Source organism: Ranitomeya variabilis, chromosome 6 (assembly GCF_051348905.1).
Source record: "Ranitomeya variabilis isolate aRanVar5 chromosome 6, aRanVar5.hap1, whole genome shotgun sequence".
NCBI lineage: Eukaryota > Metazoa > Chordata > Amphibia > Anura > Dendrobatidae > Ranitomeya > Ranitomeya variabilis.
The window spans coordinates 142317070-142343050 of record NC_135237.1 but is presented as its reverse complement, the minus strand read 5'-3'; the positions used below and the strand labels follow the sequence as shown (position 1 = coordinate 142343050).

General features: G+C 42.9%; 1 protein-coding gene across 13 annotated transcripts in view; it reads left to right on the top strand.

Moving 5' to 3' along the window:
* TRAK1 (trafficking kinesin protein 1) overlaps window positions 1-25981 on the top strand; it is a 234936-nt gene that overhangs the window by 187667 nt on the left and 21288 nt on the right. For all 13 annotated transcript variants that reach the window (XM_077269083.1, XM_077269080.1, XM_077269075.1 and 10 more), the window contains 9 exons: window positions 3700-3800; window positions 7750-7858; window positions 8279-8357; window positions 8539-8669; window positions 10711-10785; window positions 11042-11179; window positions 11951-12027; window positions 15360-15602; window positions 16410-16729. In XM_077269083.1, the coding sequence (XP_077125198.1) occupies window positions 3700-3800; window positions 7750-7858; window positions 8279-8357; window positions 8539-8669; window positions 10711-10785; window positions 11042-11179; window positions 11951-12027; window positions 15360-15602; window positions 16410-16729 (1273 nt within the window). The remainder of the gene's footprint in view (window positions 1-3699; window positions 3801-7749; window positions 7859-8278; window positions 8358-8538; window positions 8670-10710; window positions 10786-11041; window positions 11180-11950; window positions 12028-15359; window positions 15603-16409; window positions 16730-25981) is intronic.

Sequence of the window (25981 nt, the reverse complement as noted above, 5' to 3'; positions counted from 1 at the left end):
CTGCCGTATGTGTCCCTATTACTGCCCCTGATACCCCAATACTGAGCCGCTGCTGCCGTATGTGTCCCTATTACTGCACCTACTGTGTGGTAGTGTGTGCCCTCTAATTTTCCTACTACTGAAGCTTTAGGTTCCCCTTTCATTGCGCTGATAAAGTATGATGTCAACAAAAGTACCCCACAAACACTTTCAGATATTCCTCCGCAGTACCCTCCAGATGCACAGTATGATGAATCTACTGTACCCCACCGCTCCACTCACCTGGAAAACTATGGTGACCTCAACACAGTATAGTCCCTCAACTGTGGACCCCCCCCCACACACACACAGCCCTCCATGCAGTATAATGGGCTCATATACAGTATAATGCTCTCCCCAAAGTCATCCATACAGTATTCCAGCCACCACAATGTTCCCACTGCTCAGGTCTCTACAGCGAGCACTCTGAAGCACCCGCACATCTCACAGCATGTAGTGATGTCATGGCTCCCGCTGCGCTTACACATCAGATACCAAGGAGGAATGATGGAGGGAGCGTCAGCTGAAACGCCCTCTCTCATCATTGCTTTTAACTATATGGGTATCCAGGATGGACACGGTGCAGACACTGGCACGGGCCCCGGAGCAGCTACGTAGCAGTGCAGGGATATCGCGTCTCCATAATCTGCCTCAGAGTTCAACTCTCTCAGCCACCTGCGCATGCGGAGGCGACCACACCGCTGTTCTACTGGTGATGAGTTATTGATCGTGGAGGTTTGACCCCTGGCACACTCACCGAACTGCAGAATGGTCCACTTTTATCCCCATTAGAGTGGAGAGGCAGTACACATTCTTAACCGCAGCTCCCTTTATCTCCTGTCCTCTTTATTTCAGGCATCCCCAGGGAATGAATGCAGTGATGATTGGGCTTGGGTACTGCGGTTTCTTTCTAGGGGGGTGAAAGTGCCCCGTTGGGATTCAAGTTTCCCTCTTCTGCATATTGGGCCACATCAATCAATAAGTTATCACATACTCTGTGGATTGGTGGTAATATGATCTTTACTGGACAACTCCTTAAACTTTTCATCCTTTAAGACTTTCCTCACCAGTTCCACTAGTTGCATTACTGATTCTGCCTGTTTTCCGTGTTTTGACATGGGTCACTTGATGCCTGTGCTGTGTTTAACTTCTTTTTCACTGGCGTCTGGTTTTGCTACATTCCCAACTTATACTGGTCATCATCAGCTGTGTAACTTGCAGGCTGGGAAAGCTGTGGCCTATAAGGAACATGGTGAAGCTCGGTATTTGGCTTACAGATGTCTGCCGGCTTTGTCTATGTCGCTTTGGCATCTTGTGTAGCTGCATGGAGGGGTTTGCCTTACTGATCGCACCTGGCTTGTTGCTCCATTCTGTAATTGTAGTCAGCAGAGACCTGAGCAGAGGAGCATGAGCAGAGCTGGAGCGGTAGGGGAGAAGTTGGGCTAATGTTGTTATTTTTAGATAGAGTTCCTTTTCGAAAGAAAAAGTTAAACCTGGAGTTTATATGGGGACAAATTATAGTGCGTACAATGGTGTTTTTCTTGTTTTAAATAAAGAACACATCAGCAGAACCCAAAGCAGCCCATTGTGAGTTAACCCATTATCTACCAATGTCCTTTTTTTGGGACGCCTAATATTTAGCTTCTAGCAACTAAGATTTTTTAATTTTTATAATTAGGTTCAATTTTGTGTTGTGTTTGTAAAATGAATGTTTTCAAAATGGAAAATCATGTCATTGTAATTTTTAATTGAATATTGGGACGCCCTTTTCTGAAAAATCCGTACTTGTAAAAAATTTAATTTGGCAAGTAATGGGTTAAAGGCTTAATGTTGCTGGGGCCTATTAAAAGGAACCTGTCAGGTCCCCCGTCCACCAGAACCACCAGCAGTTGTCTACACAGCTTAATCCCCTAACAGTCCCTTTATTACATTACACACAGATCTCCAAACAGATCTCTAACGTCCATTTATGTACATGAGGCCTTTGTCTAGTTGATGGGGCATTAGTGTCCCCAGACTAGTCGGCTCACTTAGCATGTTGTCACGGCCATGTGGGACTTGACTTGCAAGTGTCGGCATCACCGCCAGCGCTATACATACCTCGCGCATGCTCGCTGCTTTTTTCCTCTCGCTGCATTGATCCTCTGATGTCGGATGTGCGCATGCCGGCTCAGAGCGGCGTACACATGACCGTAAGGCCATGTTCACACTTTGCGGGTTTTACCGTGGATCCGCGGTGATTTTGATGCTGCGGGTCCGCAGCAGTTTCCATAGCGTTTACATTTACATGTAAACCCTATGGAAACCGCAATCCTCTGTGCACATGCTGCGGGAAAAACATTCCGCAGCATGTCACTACTTTGTGCAGAATCGCTGCGATTCTGCACCCATAGGAATGCATTGATCCGCTAACTTCCCGCATGGGGCTGTGCCCACGATGCGGGAAGTAAGCGGATAATGTGCAGATGGTACCCGGGGTGGAGGAGAGGAGACTCTCCCCCAGGCCCTGGGAACCATATTAGTGTAAAAAAAAGAATTAAAATAAAAAATAATGATATACTCACCTCTCAGCGCTGCACGCGGCCGTCCGGTATCAGGGTTGCTGTGCGAGCAGGACCTGCGGTGACATCGCGGTCACATGACCGTGATGACGCCGCGGTCACATGACTGTGACGTCACGAAGGTCCTTCTCGCACAGCATCTTTGGAACCGGACCGCCGCGTGCAGCGCCGAGGAGATCGAGACGTCAGAGGGTGAGTATATAACCATTTTTTATTATTTTGAACATTACTATTGATGCTGCATATTGCTGCATATGCAGCATCAATAGTATAGGAGTAAACCCGCAGCGGAAACCGCAAAACAAACTGCGATAAATCTGCAGGGATAACCACAGCGGTTTTCCCCTGCAGATTTATCAAATCCGCTGCGGGAGAACCCGCAGAGGACGCCGCAAAGTGTGCATATAGTCTTCTTCACAACCAATCATGTGCAGTGTGCCTCTCTGAAACCGGCTTCAGAGGATCATTGCAGTGAGGGAAAGAAGCCGCGTGCATGCGTGAGGTATGTATAGTGCTGGCGATGACACCAGCACTTGTAAGTCGAGCCCCACAGGGCGTGACAACATGCTAAGTGGGCCGACTAGTCTGGGGACACTAACACCTCATCGACTAGTCAAAGCTCTCATGTACAGATCATAAACAGACTTTAAAATTACTTTTTTAAAGAGCTGTTTGTGTGTAATGTAATAAAATGACTGTTAGGCAGGGAATTGACATATGCAGACACAACTGCTAGTGGTTCTGGGGCGACGGGAGACCTGACAGGTTTCCTTTAAGTGGCAGATGCACCCAAGATGCCAATCAGAGGTTTGCAGGATCAGAAATGAACAGCACCATCATCTAGCTGCATCAGGGAACCATGCTGGATGCCACACCAGGGCAATGCTGCATAGTGACTACTAGGCCTTGTTATTACGGGGGGCCTAGCAAGTGACTGAGGTGCCCAGGATACCGGGCAGAGGATTGTCTGCGCAGGAGTGAACACTGCCTGGCCCGCCTGCAATGGAGGACCATATCTTATATGTAACGGAGAGAAAAGCTTGTTCGACTGTTATATTCTTAAAATGTATCATTTACTCCTGTGATACATAACTTATTTTCTTAATGTTTTCACCTATAGGTATCACAGTTGCGCCATGAATTATCTATGAAAGATGAGTTACTTCAGTTTTACACCAACGCAGCTGAAGAGAGCGAGCCCGAGTCTATCTGCTCCACGCCGTAAGTCCCTGACATTTCTCCATGACACATTACTGTAAGATACAGGTGTATCTGTAGAAGGCCGGGCGACAGTCAGGAAAGAGCTGCTATATTGGGGAATTGTCATCTGCTGCTTGTTCTTGTGTATTGTTCGGTCTTCATGTGATCTCTCAGCATGGACAGCCGACATTGGTCCTGCTTTGTTATAGGCTGTAGATACTAAAGGGGTTGAGAGAGATCTAGCTAGCAATCACTAATAAATATACATATATATTAGTTTCCTTTAAAAAATGGCATCTATAGTGTTAAACTGACAGAATCAGGGATTACTTGAAACCCAGACATTGAGGATCTGTTGTTGAAAGCCATGCTCCATGTAATATGTTGGCATGTGATCCCTGTATTCCCTTGGGTCTCATTAGAGCCCGTGTACCTGTGAATGCTGCTCTTGTGCAAAGTACAGTTATAAATGCCTTTCTCCATGCCATAAAGCAATCTGCAGTGAAACACGTGCAGAAGTCGTGCTGCCTGTAACCAGCATACCTTTCTGTTTATGTACATAGACTTTTACCTCTGTTGTAGTTGTTTAACAGCTGCTGCCAAGCGGTTTGCTGTAACTCGCTCACCTCGAAGTGTGGCCGTCTCTCGGCAGATTTACCACCACAGTGTAGAATTTCTCAGTGTCTCGTGCTGGTATAGTTAGCAGATTTTAGACACATTTTATTTTCTGATTTTATCCCACCACCTTGTTTGGTGTCTTTTGGACCATAGATTGTTCACCTTGAACCGTGCCCCTTTTTTCATTAAGTGAACGGCTCTATTCTGTGAATGAACTCCGGACCTAGTTAAGTGAGGAACAAAAAGCAACAGTCTGCTCTTCTGATGTCCATTGTGTTAAATCCTTGTATTTCTCATGAAATTACAATGTCCATCACTGAGCAAATATTTATTAATGGGCCCAGAGAAGTGAGAAAAAAGGAAACCACCTGGCCTGGCACTGCACAATGTGGGCCACTATCCCATTGCGAGTAAAGAGGAGCAGTGCCAGTCCGTGAGGGGAGGATTACATTTTTTTTGTTTCCCTATGCCCATTAAAGGGAAATCTGTCACAAGGTTTCCCTAAAAGCAGCATGGTGTAGGGACAGAGGACCTGATTCCAGCGATGTTTATTTTATTTATTTTACTCCCTTATATAGTGCCATTATCTCCCCAGCACAGCAACAAACAAAGAAAGTATATGGAAATAGCCAGGGATCACCAAAAAATGAACAAATCTTTATTAAAGAACAAAACACAATTTAAAAACACTTTAAAAAAGTCCACAACATGGACTTAAAGAGGTCAAGATCCATAATACTAGGTATAATACCTAATGACCCGCTAGCCGTTTAGTTAAAGTTACAGTCACTGCGTCATACCACAAGAAAAGCAGAAAAATGTGTCAATACAAGCCCAAAATTGTGCATAATAAACAGTGGCATACAAAAGGGGAAAAGCATGTAGGGGAAGAGGCAAGGATAGAAATGACTGGATTAAGCAGTTGTGATTTTTTTCTGTGCTGCAGATGTAGCAGTGCTCTGAATGCTGAGCTCTGTATATCGAACACAGAACAGTTTACTCTGGGGCATGACGCAGCTAGTCCTGTGGTGCTCTCCTGCCGAGAAAACGCTGATTTTATTTTATAACAAAGTGACGGATTCTCTTCAATCCCTTACTGACATATGACGCACCAGCTATGTGTGGAGCGGAGTCCCACCTGCGGCTGCTAACCTTCTAAATGGCGCTGTCAGTCTCTGAGCGGCATGCGCAGTGCCCCAGCAGGGGGGCTCGTCATTCCACTGGCTGATGCCTACCTGACGTGATTTTGGGGCACCAATGACTTGCCATGACAGCCGGGGGTCTCCTGAAGATCCTGTGGTGACTCTAACTCCTGTGATCACCAGCTTCTCAGTGGTGGTCCTAGAATCCCGTGATCTGCGTGGTATACAGCAGTGCCGTGGTATTGCTGCACATGGCACAAGCCATCGTCTGTTCACAGTTAAAGATCTCTTAGGTGACTAACAGATACAAGTAAGAAAACAACATGATTTTAGAAGTTCAAGTAGCCTCAGTTTTGCCCATTAATAATAAAAAAATAAATACACTTGTGGTATCGATGCATCTGGCAAAAATGTCCAATCTAATAAAAGTATAAAATTAATTAGCCCATCAGTAACCTGCGTAAAAATAAAAATGCCAATATTAGTATGTTGGTCGTCACAACGTTGCAATAAAGTACAGCGAGGCGATTAAAGCCTCATGTGTACCCCAACATGGTATCCATACAAACGTCTGCTCACGGCACAAAAAATTAGCCCTCACATGGCCACGTTGTCCAAACATGTAAAACGTTAGCGGGTCTTGGAAAATAAAAACACAAGCAAAAAAAAATATTTTTTTTAACCACTTAAATGAAGAAAAAAACTCTCCCTGTTGGTCTGAGTAATAGTACTGACCCGGGGAATCATATTGTCAGGTCCGTTACTTTATAGTAAGCATGGAGCAAGGAATGTGGAATTTCACTTTTTTTGTAATTTTTTCCGCATTTGGGATTTTTCTTTCTCACTTTCTAGTATATTGGTTAATAAAGTGACTAATGTCATTGAAAAGTACAAAAACCAAGCTGTGAGATGTCTGGTCGGAAAAAAGGGAAGCGAAAAAAAATGGACATTGGCTGCAGTGGGGAAGAGATAAAGGGATTGTCCAATAGTCGACGACCGCTGTAAATATTTTCTTTTAAAACTCTGCATTGTGTGAATTGACAACTATGTGTTAACTGTTCCTTGTGCCCCTGTGTGTATGCATATATAATGTACAAAAAAGTCCGCCAGCAAATTCATCCCTTCATTTCATACGTTTTACCTTATTTTTGTTTATTGCTCAGTTTTAACTGCAATGAACTAAATATGTTGTGTCTTCCTCCGTCCTGCTCGCTGTCTGTCCCCGGTGTGGCTGCAGTACCACTGCCTGCAGCAGAAGCCTCTCCCTCCTCTGCAGTTACCAGATAAAAATGGCACTTCAGCAGCATATTAACCCCTTTATGCCCTTCAGCATTTCTATAAAGGCACTTTTACACTGGCCAACGCGCTGCTGTTTAAAATAAGAACTAAATCTTCCGGTAATTTGCTACATGGAAGCCACTTGACGGTGGAATAGTCGTCTGTTTAGACAGGCTGACCGCGCTTCCATGTGCACAGAACCATCTTTAATTTGATTGCTTTGTGCGTATGCAATATCATTGTTCTCGGCAGCACGGGTCTTGTTTACACAGGACAATGTGCTGCCGAGTGATTTTTCAGTAAATTTGCTAATTTTTCAGGTCATCGGCAGCCTGTTTAGTCAGATAATTTGGGAGACTAGTTCCTAGGCATGTTTATTCAATGTAAATGCACCCTAAGGTTGAATGTTTGAGGAACAGGCAGAAAATGGTGCTGCTTGACAGCTTTATCATATCTTTTACACGTCATTGTAGGCTTAATGTTCTTCCTTTATGGATAAGGTCACATAATGGAAATCCTGTGGTGAATCTGCAGCACAATCTGCGTACGTTCCATACAAACAGTGCAGCACGATCACCGTAGATTTCATCTCTACTGTATTGAAATTGGCAAAATCTGCAGCAATTCTGCAACGCAATGGTTAAAGTGTGGGATACGAAATCCGACTTTTTCTCCAATTTGTGCAATATCATCTAGTAGCCTTGTATTCTAGTCCACTGCAGAGATCTACAGCAAATCCGCCCCATGGGGTGTCTCTAAGTGTTTCATCCGCTCCCTTTTGGATGTGAATTTACATTGATTCTGGATGAATTTTTCCCCATATGGAAAACCTTACAGAACCAGTCTTCTGACAGATCGTATTGCAATACAGTTTAGTGAACGATTGTTAAACCTTTTAAAATAGTCAATGTTTACTTTCACTTTTCTTAAAGCTTAAAGAGGAATGAGTCTTCAACATCCGTCCAAAACTATTTCCACTTTGACTCCCTACATAAGAAACTGAAAGACCTTGAGGATGAGAACATAGTTCTGCGTTCGGAGGTGAGAATTGCAGGGATTTCTTACATTATACCCTGTATCTGCTAATTCTCAGTGCAGAGTTTGATGTGTTACTGACACCTAGTGACTGATTGAATACACTACACCTTTTTCTTACTGGTCTTGGATGGAAATTTTTATTGTAATTCTTTATGGTGAAACCTGTTAAGACTTTGTAATGGCTACCTATTAATGTCCCCACTGGTTTCTTAGTAGAATAATGTGTTTTGGAGATCGAAATGTGTGTCCTATTACATAGAAAAGCCTGTAATAAAATTACAGATCTTTTCTTAATTTTTCTTGAATGTAAGTGATGGAAATTCTCATTAGACCAATTCAAAACAATCTTGTGTGTGTATATATACGGTACTTATATAATGGATTCCCCTTTAATGAGACTTATTTTAATCCTTCTTGTCACAGGCGTGTCATCTACAAACCGAGACCATCACATATGAAGAGAAGGAACAGCAGCTTGTCAATGATTGCGTGAAGGAACTAAGTAGGTCATCTATTAAAATTGCAGATACTTTGCATTCATTACATTCTCCCTTGTCCATGGAGACTCTAGTAATATGTCCTTTTCCGCCATGAAAAGCTGAATACCTAGAATAAAGTCTTAATGGTTTTTTTTATGTTCGTGCATGGTTTTTATATTGACCTTTTTGACCTCTGTTTTCTAGGGGATGCCAACATCCAAATTGTCAGCATATCCGAGGAGTTGGCAAAGAAAACCGAAGATGCTGCTCGGCAACAAGAAGAGATCACGCACCTGCTTTCTCAGATTGTCGATATTCAGAAAAAGGCTAAAGCAGTAAGTATTGGAAGGCATCTAGTTTGGTTAGTGTGGACATACAATAGTGCGATCTGTGCAGATGTGACCCTGTGTCGCTGAGAATTGCCACGTACCATTTAAACTGAAAAAAGGATTTCTTTGTTCAATGCCAGTGACTTTTCTTAGCATCCATGATGGTCTCTGCTAGTTTGGCGGTAAGAATAGCGATGAAAGCTTTACTTTGGCTGCCAACAGTGACTGAAATCTTGATGGAACCTCAACCGTAGGTGTGAGAAACCTTGGCAGAAGAAGAATTGTTTAAATGTCTGTCAGCATGCTGGAAAATGATAAATTATACTCTCCTTATTCACTGGTCCCCTGCTACTTACCATGCTTCCTCGTCCTGGATGGACAGACATGCGGCTACTGCAGCCAATTACTGGCTACAACCAGAGTCCAGTACGTCTCACGTCCATAGAGCCAGAACAGGATAGCCAGTGTCTGTACATCACACGTCCATAGAGCCAGAACAGGATAGCCAGTGTCTGTACATCACACGTCCATAGAGCCAGAACAGGATAGCCAGTGTCTGTACATCACACGTCCATAGAGCCAGAACAGGATAGCCAGTGTCTGTACATCACACGTCCATAGAGCCAGAACAGGATATCCAGTGTCTGTACATCTCGCATCCATAGAGTCAGAACAGGATAGCCAGTGTCTGTACATCTCGCATCCATAGAGTCAGAACAGGATAGCCAGTGTCTGTACATCTCGCATCCATAGAGTCAGAACAGGATAGCCAGTGTCTGTACATCTCACGTCCATAGAGCCAGAACAGGATAGCCAGTGTCTGTACATCACACGTCCATAGAGCCAGAACAGGATAGCCAGTGTCTGTACATCACACGTCCATAGAGCCAGAACAGGATAGCCAGTGTCTGTACATCACACGTCCATAGAGCCAGAACAGGATAGCCAGTGTCTGTACATCACACGTCCATAGAGCCAGAACAGGATATCCAGTGTCTGTACATCTCGCATCCATAGAGTCAGAACAGGATAGCCAGTGTCTGTACATCTCACGTCCATAGAGCCAGAACAGGATAGCCAGTGTCTGTACATCACACGTCCATAGAGCCAGAACAGGATAGCCAGTGTCTGTACATCACACGTCCATAGAGCCAGAACAGGATAGCCAGTGTCTGTACATCTCGCGTCCATAGAGCCAGAACAGGATAGCCAGTGTCTGTACATCTCACGTCCATAGAGCCAGAACAGGATAGCCAGTGTCTGTACATCTCACGTCCATAGAGCCAGAACAGGATAGCCAGTGTCTGTACATCACACGTCCATAGAGCCAGAACAGGATAGCCAGTGTCTGTACATCACACGTCCATAGAGCCAGAACAGGATAGCCAGTGTCTGTACATCACACGTCCATAGAGCCAGAACAGGATAGCCAGTGTCTGTACATCTCGCGTCCATAGAGCCAGAACAGGATAGCCAGTGTCCGTACATCTTACTCAGGCTGTACAGACCGGAGACCACTGCGGTCAATGATTGGCTGCAGTGATCACGTGTCCAGCCAAAAGAGCAAGCATCGCGGGAGACCCAACGTTGGAAGAGGAAAAGTGGAAGGGCGTTAAGATGAGGAGAATAGGTTCATTTTTTTTCTGATTCTGGATGGTTTTTGAAAAATATTTTCGTGCTGAGCAACCCCTTTTAATGTAAACTTCACATTTGAACAATATACATTTCACAGAACACATGCAATATTGATTAATTTTGAATGTTGCTCATACTAGAGCCTATGATAGAGGGACGTCCCACCCCTTAAGTGTATTCAGCTATACAGACATGCGTACTCTGGGAATGTGCTTCAGTCACTGACTTGTACATTTCTGCTGGTGGCACATGCCAGGTAACATTATTAGTAGAGTTAGGTGACTCGCACTCTAGCGCGTCCCTACAATAGGACTGGTGTGCACTGTGCCAATCGTCCTTTGAGTGCTTTCTTACCCGTTGGAGATTATTCTCCTTTACAGTGTATTCTGATTGTTTTTTTTTCTTTTTACAGTATACAGTAGAAAATGAGGAACTTGTGCAACATCTTGGGGCTGCAAAGGATGCCCAGCGCCAGCTTACAGCAGAGGTAAGAGTACTGGTTTAGGAAAGAGCGGGTCCAGCTCTTCTCTTTTTAGCAGTGTAGATTTGGCGTGGCCTTTTGGTTTTTGCTGGGCTTTGGACTTAGCCTTGAATTTAAAAGTTCTACACAAAGCACTAATCCACAAAGCTGGAGCAAACTGATACTTAATATTAGCCTTTATTTTGAGTTTATAATTACATTTCATTATTCGCCTTTCCAATTGCCATTTGGGAACGATTCCTCTTCTTTCTGTTTGGTGTAGTTGCGGGAGCTGGAGGACAAGTATGCAGAGTGCATGGAAATGCTTCACGAGGCGCAGGAAGAGCTAAAGAACCTTCGAAATAAAACTATGCCAAATGTCATTTCCCGACGATATCACACGCTGGGCGTTTTCCCCATGGTGAGTAAGGAATAGGCACTGCAATATTAATTTTCCAATGGGTGAAAATACTTTTCTGCTATTTGCATATACTTTGTTAAGAATAGTTTTACTTTATTATATAGATAATTTTTTGCCTTATTACATTCACACTAAATTACTTTCATATTAACGAGGTGGAGCAACCCAAAACAGTGAAGGAAATGGGACCCACTCCATATACTGGTCCAATATCCAATTCCCCTAAAACCAAAGACAATGGTAACTTTATAGCATTGGGCACTGTGCAGACTGGTGATACAATGGGCCAGGAGCAGGATATCCGCTTCCACTTTGTACGTGCTCATTGCTATAGGGGGAAGCTTTTGTTCTACTATTTAGTGAAATATGAAATGCAAAAATATTATAAACTATGCACTAATGTTCAGCCGAGGAGTGCTAGTGATAAAATGGAAAACCTTTTCTGCCGTTTTTAATCCTTCGATATCTGATCATATGCTACATCTTGGTTATCTTTCTTTTAGTTCAGCATTCATTACTTTATCACTATTTTTTTTTTATGGCATTTACAGAAAATTGAATGCCAGATGATTTTGTTTTGCTCTTCTGTAGCAGAGTGGTGTCTCCTGTAGTTACACTATACATCGGAGACTACATGAGCAATGATGAGGCTTGTGATATTGTATTCATGGCGTTCTGATTGTTATTGGATGTCCGTGTGCTTCCGCCTCCATATCATATGTATGTAGGATATGATTGTTGTGATGGATCTATTTTATCTTTGGTCAATAGGACTCCTTAGCAGCTGAGATAGAGGGATCGATGAGGAAAGAGCTGCAGATTGATGATGTGGACTCTCCGGAGATGAAGTAAGATGTGCTTTGTGTCCTGTATGATCTTGTACCAGTGGTCTTTCTGAATGGTTATTTTCTTAACTAATAATAATAATGTGTTTCTTCCTGTCAGTCTTTGCATGGATATACTATCTGGTAAAGTAAGCGCGACTCCTGAACAAGCGATTCCTAATGGTTACTGTAGAGAAATGAGAAATGATGTCCCAATATGTCATAGTCGAGCAAGAATATCCCTTTTTTTCCCCTCTGCGTTTCCGGTTTTGCGCTTTACATTTTTTTCCTCCCTTTTGTCCATAACTTTTTATTTCTGCATCACTCTAGACATTTAAGGCCTCTTATTGTGGGATGAGTTGTAGTTTTTAATGACACCGTTCTTTTTACCATAACCGGTTCTGAAAAATTAAGGGAAAAAAATCCAAAGTGACCCATCTACATACTTCTCCAGATCAGTACATTTACGCCAATACCAAACGTGTATAATTTATTTTTTTCTTGTATAAGCAATGGGGAACCTATATAGGTAGAAGGAAAGTATTGCAGTATATAGCATAAATCATGATCAGCCTGTAGTTGAGCTTCTGAGGAGAACCGGATTAGGGTAAAGGCCTCTGTCTCTGAATGACCGCTGCTGGTTAACTACTGCTATCATGACCAGCATCGATTGTCGCAGGCAGATGCTGGCTGTCTATTACCTTTAGAGCCTGCTCCATACTGGTGCACCCTGACTGTATGTAATGTACATGTATGGAAGGGTGCATGAAGGGGTTAAAGAGGATCTATTTGAAAATTGGCCAGTTTTTTTCTCTTCTTTCTTTCCCTCTGCTTCTCAGTGTTCTGTTTTTGTTTTTTGTCTGTGTTTTTTTCTTTAATCTGCCATACAGTTCCAGATGTCTTGGCTTTTTTTATTTTGAGTTCATTTTTATGGTCTTTACCAAGGGGGCGGTGGTCACAGGATTCTTTTTAAGGAGATTAAAGATGGTCACCATATGAGCAACTCCCAATTGTAAAAACCATTAAAAATTATCACTTAAAAAATGTAATTAATAAATATTTCACTATTGAAATGTTTTTTTAAGTATTTCATGTTTTTTTTTTGTTTAGTTTTTTTTTTAAATCTTTAAAATGTTTAATGGTGTAAAATATGAAAAATAAATTAGTGTTGATATTTTAACACTTAAACACTAGGGGGAGCAGTTACTGAAATTTTTGCTATGAAAACGAAGTGTACCACTAGCTTGCATTACTGCTGCAGCATATGTGTATGTGGCGTCGCAGTTAATGCCCCTTCTAGATGTTTGTAAAAGGATAAGGAAGTATGAAGATTAGGATCACAGTGCGGAGACTTTTTGTTGGCTGCTATGTGATACTGAGATGTGAACATAATCACAGAGGACGGCTGGCAGCGTCGATTCTGGTAGTTGGCACTGTACTGCTCACACTGTCACACATGATTAGATACACAGCTTAGTGGATGCTCAGACATGATAGGATTAGATACATAGACCATATCTCACATGATGGGATTAGATACTTGGAATATATCGCACATAAAGGGACTAGACACATGGCTCTGCTCAGTCAGTGTAAAGCCTCATACAGATGTCTAATGCAGGGACGTCTGAATGAGGGTTTACTCCTGTGTCTGCAGGGCGCATCATAAGGAGTTACTTGGTCATTAAGTCATCTCTTCCCATGTGCTTTAGACATGTGAATGAGGCTTTACCCTGACATAGCAGAGGTGAGTCAGCGTTCCGAGCAAACAGCAGGATGATTTCTCTGCTATGTTCTGAAGAGTTGGGCGGCCTGGCATTGTATTACTGATGTCAGACTACCGACCTGTACTCTCTGCTGGAAGAAGCCACCATCGCAGTCCTGTTCTCACCGCTCAGAGCAAGACTTCAGCGGTGACTTCCTCCAGTATTGAGAACACCTTGGTAGCCTGGTATTAGTAGTACAATACCTGTCTGCTGACCTGCTCTCACCACCGCTGCCTGGTGCTCTTCACCTCTGCTGCCCAGACCTCCTCTCGCCGCTCGCTGCTGAACACTGAGTGAACAGTGTCGGGGAAGTTACAGCTCAGAGCTCAGTTCTGGGCTACAATAAAATGGCACCTGTCATCCCCCCACAGCTGTAAACTGGACAGCACTAGGGGGCATTCACAGTTCACAGCTGAGGCAGCCACAGTATGGGTGACGAGGTTGTACACAGACCGCACACTCCTATGGCCTTGGGTCGCCCTATTTGAGGTGTGTAAGGCTACTTTCACACTAGCGTCGGTACGGGGCCGTCGCGCTGCGTCGGCCCGACGTACCGACGCATACTGTGCAAGTGCCGCACAACGGGGGCAGCGGATGCTGTTTTTCCACGCATCCGCTGCCCCATTGTGAGGTGCGGGGAGCTGAGGGCGGAGTTCCAGCCGCGCATGCGCGGTCGGAAATGGCGGACCGTCGGCACAAAAAAAGTTACATGTAACGTTTTTTGCTGCCGGCGGTCCACCACAACACGACGCAACCGTCGCACGACGGTTGCGACGTGTGTCAATACGTCGCAATGCATCGCTAATGTTAGTCTATGGGGAAAAAACGCATCCTGCAGACGACTTTGCAGGATGCATTTTTTCGCCAAAACTACGCATTGCGACGTATACAAAAAAACGCTAGTGTGAAAGTAGCCTAAGTGTTGTGTTCTGACACACAGCAGTGGATAAAAATTGCAGCCCCCATTGGCTAAATAAAAAATAATTATTAAAACACTACATTTCATTTTGTATTTTAATGTGTATAAAAGCAATGTGGCACTTAATACAAAAATAAAAATTGTGACACTGTCCCTTGAATGGAAAGGATTGTATCTCTGGAACCATATGGCAGATTTAATGGTGGGAATAAAAGAGCAAAAACGGTCCATTTTTTTTACTTGGTGACAGGACCACTTAAAAACATAATTTAGGGTTCTATAGAAAACTAAGCGATGTCTTACACATATGCATACACCTTAGAAATAATAATAATCCTTTTATATAGCGCTAACATATTCCACAGCGCTTTAAGGTTTGCACACATTACCTTTGCTGTCCCTGATGGGGCTCAAAATCTACATTCCCTATCAGTATGTCTTTGGAATGTGGGAAGAAACCGGAGAACCCGGAGGAAACCCACACAAACATGGGGAGAACATACAAACTCCTTGCAGATGTTGTCCTTGGTGGGATTGGTGGATTTGCTAACCACCTAGCCACCATGCCGTATCTATTCTTCCTGATAGAATGTATGCAGAATTACCTTTTTTGATTATTTTTTTTTTTTTTTGCATATTTTATGGCTTTATGAAATGTGTTTTTCTCCTAGTGGCAATCACCAAAAACGTGTATTTGAAACTGTGCGGAATGTGAACCACGTAGTGAAGCAGAGGTCTCTGGCGCCTTCTCCAATGAACATCCCCGGTTCTAACCAGTCCTCGGCAGTGAACTCTCTAATGTCTAGCTGTGTCAGCACGCCACGCTCCAGTCTTTATGGAGGAGATATTTCTAATATTGTCATAGATAACAAAACCAATAGCATTATACTGGAAACTGAGACACCTGATAACAGGTTAGTGCCCCTGGCTCTACAGAATAATGTAGCATTTAGTGTCTGTTTAGCATATATTATAGCATATACCTAGTACATATTTACTGATTGTTATCTGAAATAGTCACTATATGTTTTTGGTTTTTTTTAATCGTGTTATTTCAGCTGGTAAGTGGTCCAAAAGCATTGATAAGGAACTTTAAATTCTCTGGTTTTTGGAGTTAGAATAGTGTTGCATGTAATATTGGACCATGTGTCACTTTGTATTTTCTTGATATTGTGAACTTGTTCTTGAGCAGTATGTTATTGGAGCCAGGGTTTGGTCACTGCCGCTCGTCAAATTCATGACGAGTGGTGGCATTCACTACGCCACAAATCTTACTCCAGCAGGAGCTAGAGGAGCACATAGCGGGGCATGCCACTACACGCCTCGCCTAGTTCACAAAGAATCTTTAATAAATCAGCAGCATCTGTTCCTAAATGCTAATCGTGATGAATTACGCACATTGAGTTTCTGCTCAGAAAACTCCTAAAATAGACTAATGCACTGGAATCTTCGGTCGTTACTAAACACTAGATGGTGGCCCGATTCTAATGCATTGGGTATTCTAGAATATGTATGTAGTGGTTTAAATCCCACGCCAATATCGTTGGCCGGACTGCGCCTGTCGCTGATTGGTCGCGCCAGCCGCCCGCGACCAATCAGCGACGTGGGATTTCCGTTACAAACAGACAGAATTAGACGATTATATAGTAGAATTTTTTCCTTCATAAATGGGTCAATGTCTCCCATCCTCATCGGTCTTTTGCTGTCTGCTTTGTTTTTAGTGATGACGATAAGAACAAGAAGCCTGGCACACCAGGAACACCAGGTTCTAACGACCTTGAGACAGCCCTACGACGGTTGTCCCTTCGGCGTGAGAACTACCTCCTGGAACGCAAGTTCTTTGAAGATGATCAAGAACGGAAGTTACGCAGCCTAGCAGAAAAGGGAGAACTTCACAGCGGATCTTTAACACCTACAGAAAGCATCATGTCCTTGGGTACCCACTCCTCCAGGCTATCGGAGTTCACCGGCATCTCAGGAATGTCCTTCAGCAGCCGATCTTACCTGCCAGAGAAACTTCAGATTGTGAAGCCCCTAGAAGGTGACAAGGGGCCCCGGCCCTTCTATGTTTTGCTTAGTGACTCCTTGTGGTCTCTTATACATCACCAGAAAGCAGGCACTTTACATAATACACACTCCTTCTACTTTAGAGATAGCCATCCCCGCTGCTGGTTTGAGATATTTTAGTCTAATAGTCATGTATGTAGCAGTACAGATTAATCCTTACTTACGTTTCTGCCTCTTCACAGTTGCACAAGGTGTAAGGTAGTGTTTATAATCTGATCGTTTTTATAGATTTGTAGCAGTGCCGTCATTATTCATGGTTGGTAATTTACCAATACTATTTTTTTTAAGCAGTATAATGTAAGTTTCCAACAATGCCTAAGCTCCTTGACATCTATGCCGCTGAAAATTATCATTACCCTTCTCAGGCACTTTATTGTGAAATGTTCATTGTTAAATAAAAAAATGTTTATTTTCAATGACTACCGTATATACTTTTAATAAGCAAATCCTATTTCTATTGTCTTGTAAGATAATTGCTGTAGTGCATTAACATGTCCTCTGCCTTGTTACACTGACAGAAACCTGTCCTAGAATGTTAGTAGGCCAGGTGCCTGTGAGCATGTGCAGTAGGGAACTCCGCCACGTTCCTTCATCTGTGGGGAGATGGGCTAACTGGATATTTTGTTGTAGCACTGGCGATACCAGTGAGGCTGCTCCCACTGTTGCCCACGGTCTTTCTGATTTTTGTCTGTTTTGACCTGGTAGTAAGCTACTACATGGTATAGGTTATTTCCAGGTCACATCAGCCGACCATCCTACTGCACATGCTCACAGGCACTCAGCCTATTAATACTCTGGTAAAGGGCAGAGCTTCTTCTGCACATGCTTACAGGTACCAGGCCAATTAACATTGTAGAGCAGGTCTCCTTCAGTGTGGCAACATGGTGACCATTTTATTATATTGTAATGATTACTTGTCTAGACAAAAATAGTGTAATGTGGTAGTTAAAGGTAATGAGCAGTTTATTTATAATGACTTTATTTTTTTATGCTTCGAGGATCCCTTTAAGCTCTTTCCAGCTTTTCGCCACATTTCTCACTGTAGCCTCAGATGTCCTTTCCAAAGCTGTCAGAAACTAGGCAGATGGTGGGTAAATTCTTGGGACAGTAAGGCAGTTATTTTACGATGAAGTTTGCATTGTACCGATTAGGTGGTGAGGCAAAAACTGCCTAAAATAAGCAGACTTGAGTATTTTCAATGAGCATCTTAATAAATTTGCTTCACATCATGATAAAGCACATTCTACTGCCGAAGTGACCATAAGCTTTCATTCACAAACAATATTTATGACCTTTCCCCTGAAAATGAAACCTATGCCCTGTTGCAAGGACCTGTCATACATATGTGCTCCACTGATTGTCTATGGGACTGATGGAAATAGCCGAGTGCAATACTAACGTATATACTCGTGTATAAGCCGAGTTTTTCAGCACATTTTTTTTTTTTTATGAAATCGCCCCCTCGGTTTATACACGAGTCATTGTCCCAGAAAGATGGAAGGGGAGCGGCGGAAAAGCGGGTCACAGAGGCAGGAGCTGGCCGCTAAAGCCTGTGCCTGCTGCTAAAGAGAAATGAAAATTCATTGCTATGGCAGTGAATATTCATTTCTCTTGTAGCGTGCACAGTTACAGCCGCAGCTATATCCTATTTACCTTCCTGCGCGCCCTCACTGCATCTTGTTCGTTCTGGCGCCAGCAGCTTTTCCAGCCGAGCGATCACGTGGCCCCTCTCATTAAGGAAACGAATATTCATGCCTCTCCACTCCCATAGGCGTGGAGTGAATTTTCATTACCTTAATGAGCTGGGCCATGTGATCGCTCGGCAGAAAGAGCTGGCTCTGACACGAGTTGCAGCGAGGACGCGCAGGAAGGTAAGTAGGATGTGTTTTTATATAGGAACTATGCATACAAGGATAGGGATTTGGAGCCATGCATGCAAGGATATGGGATAAGGAGCCATGCATACAAGGATGGGGATAAGGAGCCATGCATACAAGGATGGGGATAAGGAGCCATGCATACAAGGATAGAGGATAAGGAGTATTGCATGCAAGAATAAGGCTACTTTCACACTAGCGTTAACTGCAATCCATCACAATGCGTCGTTTTGCAGAAAAAACGCATCCTGCAAAAGTGCTTGCAGGATGCGTTTTTTCTCCATTGACTAACATTAGCGACGCATTGCGACGGATTGCCACACGTCGCAACCATCGTGAGACGGTTGCGCCGTGTTGTGGCGGTCCGCCGGGAGCAAAAAACGTTACATGTAACGTTTTTTGCTCCCGACGGTCCGCTTTTACCGACTGCGCATGCGCGGCTGGAGCTCCGCCCCCACCTCCCCGCACTTCCCCGCACCTCACAATGGGGCAGCGGATGCGCTGGAATAATGCATCCGCTGCCCCCGTTGTGCGGCGGAGACAACGCTAGCGTCGGTAACCTCGGCCCGACGTACTGCGACGGGCCGAGCCCGACGCTAGTGTGAAAGTAGCCTAAGGGGATAAGGAGCCATGCATACAAGGATAGGGGCTAAGGAGCCATGCATATAAGGATGGGGGATGAGGAGCCATGCATATAAGGATAGGGGATAAGGAGCCATGCAGACAAGGATAGGGGATAAGGAGCCATGCAGACAAGGATAGGGGATAAGGAGCCATGCATATAAGGATAGGGGATAAGGAGCCATGCATATAAGGATAGGGGATAAGGAGCCATTCATACAAGGATAGGGGATAAGGAGCCATGCATATAAGGATAGGGGATAAGGAGCCATGCATATAAGGATAGGGGATAAGGAGCCATGCATATAAGGATAGGGGATAAGGAGCCATGCATATAAGGATAGGGGATAAGGAGCCATTCATACAAGGATAGGGGATAAGGAGCCATGCATATAAGGATAGGGGATAAGGAGCCATGCATATAAGGATAGGGGATAAGGAGCCATGCATATAAGGATAGGGGATAAGGAGCCATGCATATAAGGATAGGGGATAAGGAGCCATGCATATAAGGATATGGGATAAGGAGCCATGCATACAAGGATAGGGAATAAGGAGCCATGCATGCAAAGATAGGGGATAAGGGGACAATGCATACCCGGCTTATATTCGAGTCAGTACGTTTTCCCAGTTTTTCGTGGCAGAATTAGGTGCCTCGGCTTACACTCGGGTCAACTTATACTCAAGTATATATGATATGTTGTATTTTTCAGTCCCATAGACAAGAAATGGATAAAGTACAGAAGTGCTCAAGCAAGACCACCACTCCATTTGAACGTGACGAGGGTCCACAGTCTGGTGATCAGTAGATTCCAGAGCTAGGACTCGCAGTGAAAATGCACTTATCACCTATACATCAGATATGTGATGTATACTGTTTGTTGGCCAGCCCTTAAGAACAGTTCTCACCTGATTAGAAAAAAAGATGTTGGAAGATCATTCTGCTAATGAAGGATTTTTTTTTTTTTTTAGAATGTTTTCATCATTTCTGTTATCCTTCTCCCGGCATTCGGCCACCCGCAGGCAATTCCACTTATCTTGTAACCTTCTACATTCGCACCATGCTTTATTGCCACCTAGTTTGGCGATTTCCATGTCTCTAAGCCATATTGCCTGCAGCCTTGATTTCGGTGGAGCAATAGAGAACATAGGGCAGAAAAATTATAAATGTGGTAGCTAATCATAAATTTTATGATTTCTTAAGTTTTTAAAAAATGTTACTGTTAAGTTTATCTTTGATTTAGTTTCTATTGTGGTGAAATGTATCAAAACACAATCTGTATATTTAGTATGACCCCTTTACAAAAGAAATTATGGCCATGGAAAGACATTGTCCTGCCTGTACTGGTGATCCTTGGGAAAATGGATGAGTAGTGCAATTTCCTAATCACTTTTTCCTTTTTTTAATAACCCAAGAGCCTAAATTTGCATCTCCCTTGTTCGCTTGCACTATTTTTCATCCTTCTTCCCAACGAACATGTAGAAATGTAATTGCAAGTACATGAACGTTGCATACCTGACTGGGAATGTAGTCAGTTGGTGAACTGCAATGAAACCTGTGTATATGACCACATTTGTATTTTTTTTTTGATTTTTATTTGTTTTATTTTACTGCCTCTAGTCATTTGGGGTTCTTCATGGTCACCAATTTTAAAGGGAATCTGTCACCCCATTTCTTGCCTATAAGCTGCGGCCACCGCCATCAGGGGCTTATCTACAGTATTCTGTAATGCTGTAAATAAGCCCCCGATGTAACCTGAAAGATAAGAAAAACAAGTTAGATTATACTCACCCAGGGGCGATTTATTTTTAATCATTATAGAATGCTGTAGATAAGCCCCTGATGGCGGTGGCCTTAGCTTTTAGGCCTAAGATGGGGTGACCGATTCCCTTAAAACAACTTGCACAAATCTGAATGTCCATGATTTATTATTGAAAGGGGTTGTCTGGAATTTTAAGTGAGGTATCCTAAAGCAGGTGATTTGTATCTTAAAAAGAATCTGTCATCCCTGGACGATTTTGAGCCATTACTATGGGCATACAGGTAACAGAATAGTTAAAATATACTTACCTGTATGCCTCATAGCTTTGGTGTAGATCTTGAGAAATTAATTTATAATGATTTCTTCCAGGCTCTGGGGCATGCGGTGCCTGTAAGAAATCACTGCCTCCTAACTTCATTAAAATGGCATCCCCCTCCCATCAGCGACACACACACACACACACACACACACACACACACACACCCACACCCACACCCACACCCCTACCCCTGCCCCTGTTCGGCGCTGTAATTCCATGCATGTGCAATGCATGCGCGCGGTTACATGACCCCTGTCCACCCTCCTATGGGCAGTGTCCGCATTGATCTGATCAGGCGCGGTGAGTCACTGCACAGTATTACAGTGCCGAACAGGCCAGTGTGACACTGATGGGAGGGGGATGCCATTATGATAAAGATAGGAGGCACAAAGCCTGGAACAAATCATTAACATATAGTATTAAAACTGCTTTTCTCAAAATCTACACTGCAGCTATGAGACATACAGTCAAGGCTGTTTTAACTATTCTATTACCTGTATGCCCATAGTAATAGCTCAGAATCGTCCTGGTGGTGACAGATTCCCTTTAAAACCCCACTGCTGCTCAACTAGTCTCCTTTTTCTTCAGCCCTGATGACATAAGTACCTCATTCATATGACTGCTGCAGCCAATCATTGTTGTAGGCAGTTGTGCTTGCATGTATGGTATGTGACCAATGAGTCATGTGATGGGCTGCAGCTGTCACAATACATAACATCCATCTGCGTTATTGCTAGGGTGGCAGGCTATTTAACGAGTAGTGATAATTTAGTTCTTGTTTCAGAACATTTCCTGCTTTCTGGCAGCTAAAATTCTGGACAGCCCCTTTAAAGTGCATTGCACTTCTTGGTCTGGGGAGTTGTTGGACTATAGATGGTGATATTTATAACTTTGGAGTGGTGAATGAAAAACTTTATAGAATTTCTGAAAGTAAATTTTCACTTGTGCTTCATTTATTTTATATATTATTATGGATAATTATTTATTTAAATAATAGAATAGGAAATGTAGCCGGCAGTTTTGAATGTGTTGGCAGATTTAATTGATCTGTATTCTGTACTTTGTGTTCTGTTTCCCTCATTCTTCCTTTTGAGTTGGTCATCCTGTAATACCTTTCGCTATTTGTATCTATTCTGAGCTCTCAATAAAATCTCCATTATATTTTATCTATCCATTTTGCTTCAATCCTTTTTTTTCCTATGCTGTTTTTTTTTTTTTTTTTAAATCCTTATTTCATATCCATATACATTTCATTTTGACTTCCGTTAATAGGCTTTGTATATTTTAAAGGGGTTGCCCACTACAACTAGGACTACTATTAGGGCAACTACTTCTTAAACTATATGTTCGGCTCTTATAAAATAATAAAGCCTATACTCTCCTCCCGTGCCAGCTCCATTGATGCGGTGGAATGACACGTGATGCCCAGCACCCAATCGTCTTCATGTTCAGTTTGTACAAAGGCGGAGACATTGACGTCAGCGCTGATTGGTCACCAGGGTCACGTGTCACTCCCAAGGCCTCAACACCACCCCGGGGAAGGCGAACTGGAACAGGAGGTGAATATAGGCTTTATTATTTTATTGGGGTCGAACATTTAGTTTATGAAGGGGGTTGTCACAAACTAATGAAGCACTAGAACAGGGGTGGGGAATCCTTTTTTTTTTTTTTTTCTGCCATGATATTTATATCCTCCTTCAGGGACCATTCAAATTTCCCACTAAGTGTGTCCTGAAACTGCTACTGGTGTCCAGACGTAATCTTTCATTGCACGCTCCTCCGCATTCAGTAATGAACACTGCATATGTGTGCTCACCGAGCAAGAAGAAATAAATGGGTCATCATCAAGGGCTGTAAATGGCCCATGGGCCTGAGGTTCCCCACCCCTGCACTAGAGTATTACACACATTCAGTATTTCCCGCAGAAAAATCCACTACAATGCTGGAGTATTGGCCATAACATACGCGTGTTTTGCAGATAAGTGGTGTGTTTCAATGCATTTTTTCCCCTTTCATTTCAGTGGGTAAAAAATGCCCTTAAGAATTTACATTCTTAGAGTTGCTTCAAATCTGCAAGGAAAAAAAAAATCTGTATATTTTAGAAATCTTTCACTTTGACGGTACAGTAAAACCCTGTGGGGTTTTTTTCGTGTAAAAAAAATTAAAATAAAATAAAATGCAGTGTGTGAATATTCTATAGGTGAAATTTGAACTGAAAGTGGCTGCATAGAATATTTTTTCTTTTTTCACATTTTTGCCACTCGGAGCTTTAACAATTAGAGTATTTGTAAATCTCACACACTGAGACACTGTAAGCTATTGAGGAGAGTATTCTTTATCTCCTGAGTGTTACTGCTTGCTTATGATTGGTCAGCATCATACAGGGCGAAGAAGTACACTCCCCCCGATGAAACCTCCATGTGGATTTAATGAAAATGAATTCATTAGGTGCCAAATGCTTGGCTAAAATCTCTGCAAAGAAAATGCAAAATAAAGCAAGCAAAAAATGTTTTTTTCCAATGTGTGTCTTTGTAAATGGGAACTTAAACTTGCCTCTCCGGAGAAGTACTTGCCCAGGGGAATATATTGCAGTAATGCAGTTCAAAGTTCATTTTTTTAATGTGCACATATACCTTAGCGTACTCGGTGTGCATCTGCACTTATCTGTGTTATACCCATAAAGACCATGTGCTGCACATGTTGTATATTCCATGAATTTTACATACAAGACAGTTTTTAACGACAACTTTCTTATTGGATATTTAATAAATAAACAAAGTACTACTACGTTGAGATGTAGCGCCCAATGCATTTTCTAATTGCCCTGGGTATGTTGCATTTGTTCTTCAAAATGGAACATTTCGTGACTTGGTACCAGCAGATACAGATTATTTCTTTGTAACATGTTTTTTTTGCCTACATAGTGTCTGAAATATACATTTGTAGCTTACGAATCTATAGTACAGACCGTATGTATTTAATATTTTATATTCCACTTTTCATGTACAGTATATTGATTCCTCCTTACTTTTCTTGCTCTCAGCTGAATTTTTCATTCCTTTTCATCCCTTTCATGTGTTTTTTTTTAATATTGCTGTCTGTTTGACCATGCTTGTGGGTCACACATAAGTATGAATGTTTGTGATGTAACCTGTGGGTAGGTATACCATGAAATCTTACAGCATCTTCGAGTCGAATGATTTGGTTGTCACGTCCTTCCATTGAACCTTTTTATTGCTATAGGTAACTCACTTTACATAGATCCCGTTGTTAATTCGAATTTGCTTTTGAGATGTTTGTCATTTCTCCGTCACATTGGAGGGGTGCATTTGTATTAGGTGGGTATAGCTTGTCCTAGAATAGCTAGAGCATGAGTCAGTCTTCAGGCAAATGAGAGTGGCCTCTCGAGTGGTGAAGATGCCGCAGCTCTCAGCTGTACACTGTAGCTGACACCCTGCTGCATTAGTCACGATCCATGTTGGCACTGACCACCGTCTTTTAGTCCATTGGATGCTGCTGGCATATAGATGGTTAACAGACTGTGGTTTCTCCCTCTTTAACTCGATGAACACCCAGAGATCATGATTATGTGGTCTTATTGGCAATTCGTGGCCAAATAATGGTGTTAAGGTACCTTCACACTAAGCGACGCTGCAGCGATACAGACAACGATGCCGATCGCTGCAGCATCGCTGTTTCGTCGCTGGAGAGCTGTCACACAGACAGCTCTCCAGCGACCAACGATGCCGAGGTCCCCGGGTAACCAGGATAAACATCGGGTTGCTAAGCGCAGGGCCGCGCATAGTAACCCGATGTTTACCCTGGTTACCAGTGTAAAATGTAAAAAAACAAACAGTACATACTCACCTTCACGTCCCTTGGCGTCCGCTTCCTGCACTGACTGAGTGCCGGCCCTAACAGCAGAGCAGTGACGTCACCGCTGTGCTGTGCTTTCACTTTACGGCCAGCGCTCAGTCAGTGCAGGAAGTGGACGCCGGGGGACGCGAAGGTGAGTATGTACTGTTTGTTTTTTTACATTTTACACTGGTAACCAGGGTATACATCTGGTTACTAAGCGTGGCCCTGCGCTTAGTAACCCGATATTTACCCTGGTTACCATTGTAAAACATCGCTGGTATCGTTGCTTTTGCTGTCAAACACAACGATACACGGCGATCTGACGACCAAATAAAGTTCTGAACTTTAACCAACGACCAGCGATATCACAGCAGGATCCTGATCGCTGCTACCTGTCAAACTCAACGATATCGCTAGCCAGGATGCTGCAACGTCACATCGCTAGCGATATCGTTTAGTGTAAAGGTACCTTTAGTCTGCTGGCTATAGTGGCCTGTTTAGAGTTGGCAACATTTAGGTGGTAAAAGTAAACATTTGCACGACTATCATGCCACGTTATCTTATTTCCTGAAAAAAAAAAAAAAAACGCCTGAAGGGTTCTCATTTTTGGCAACTTTCTGTTATTTTTTTATACATAACGCAAAACATATTGACCTAATGTTACTAATAACAAAGTATAACGTATCACTAAAAACAGTCTCAAAATCACTAAGATTTGTTGAAATATTATTGCCACATAGATGCTTTTTTTTTTTTTTTTTCTCTATACTATGTTGTGCATAAATATG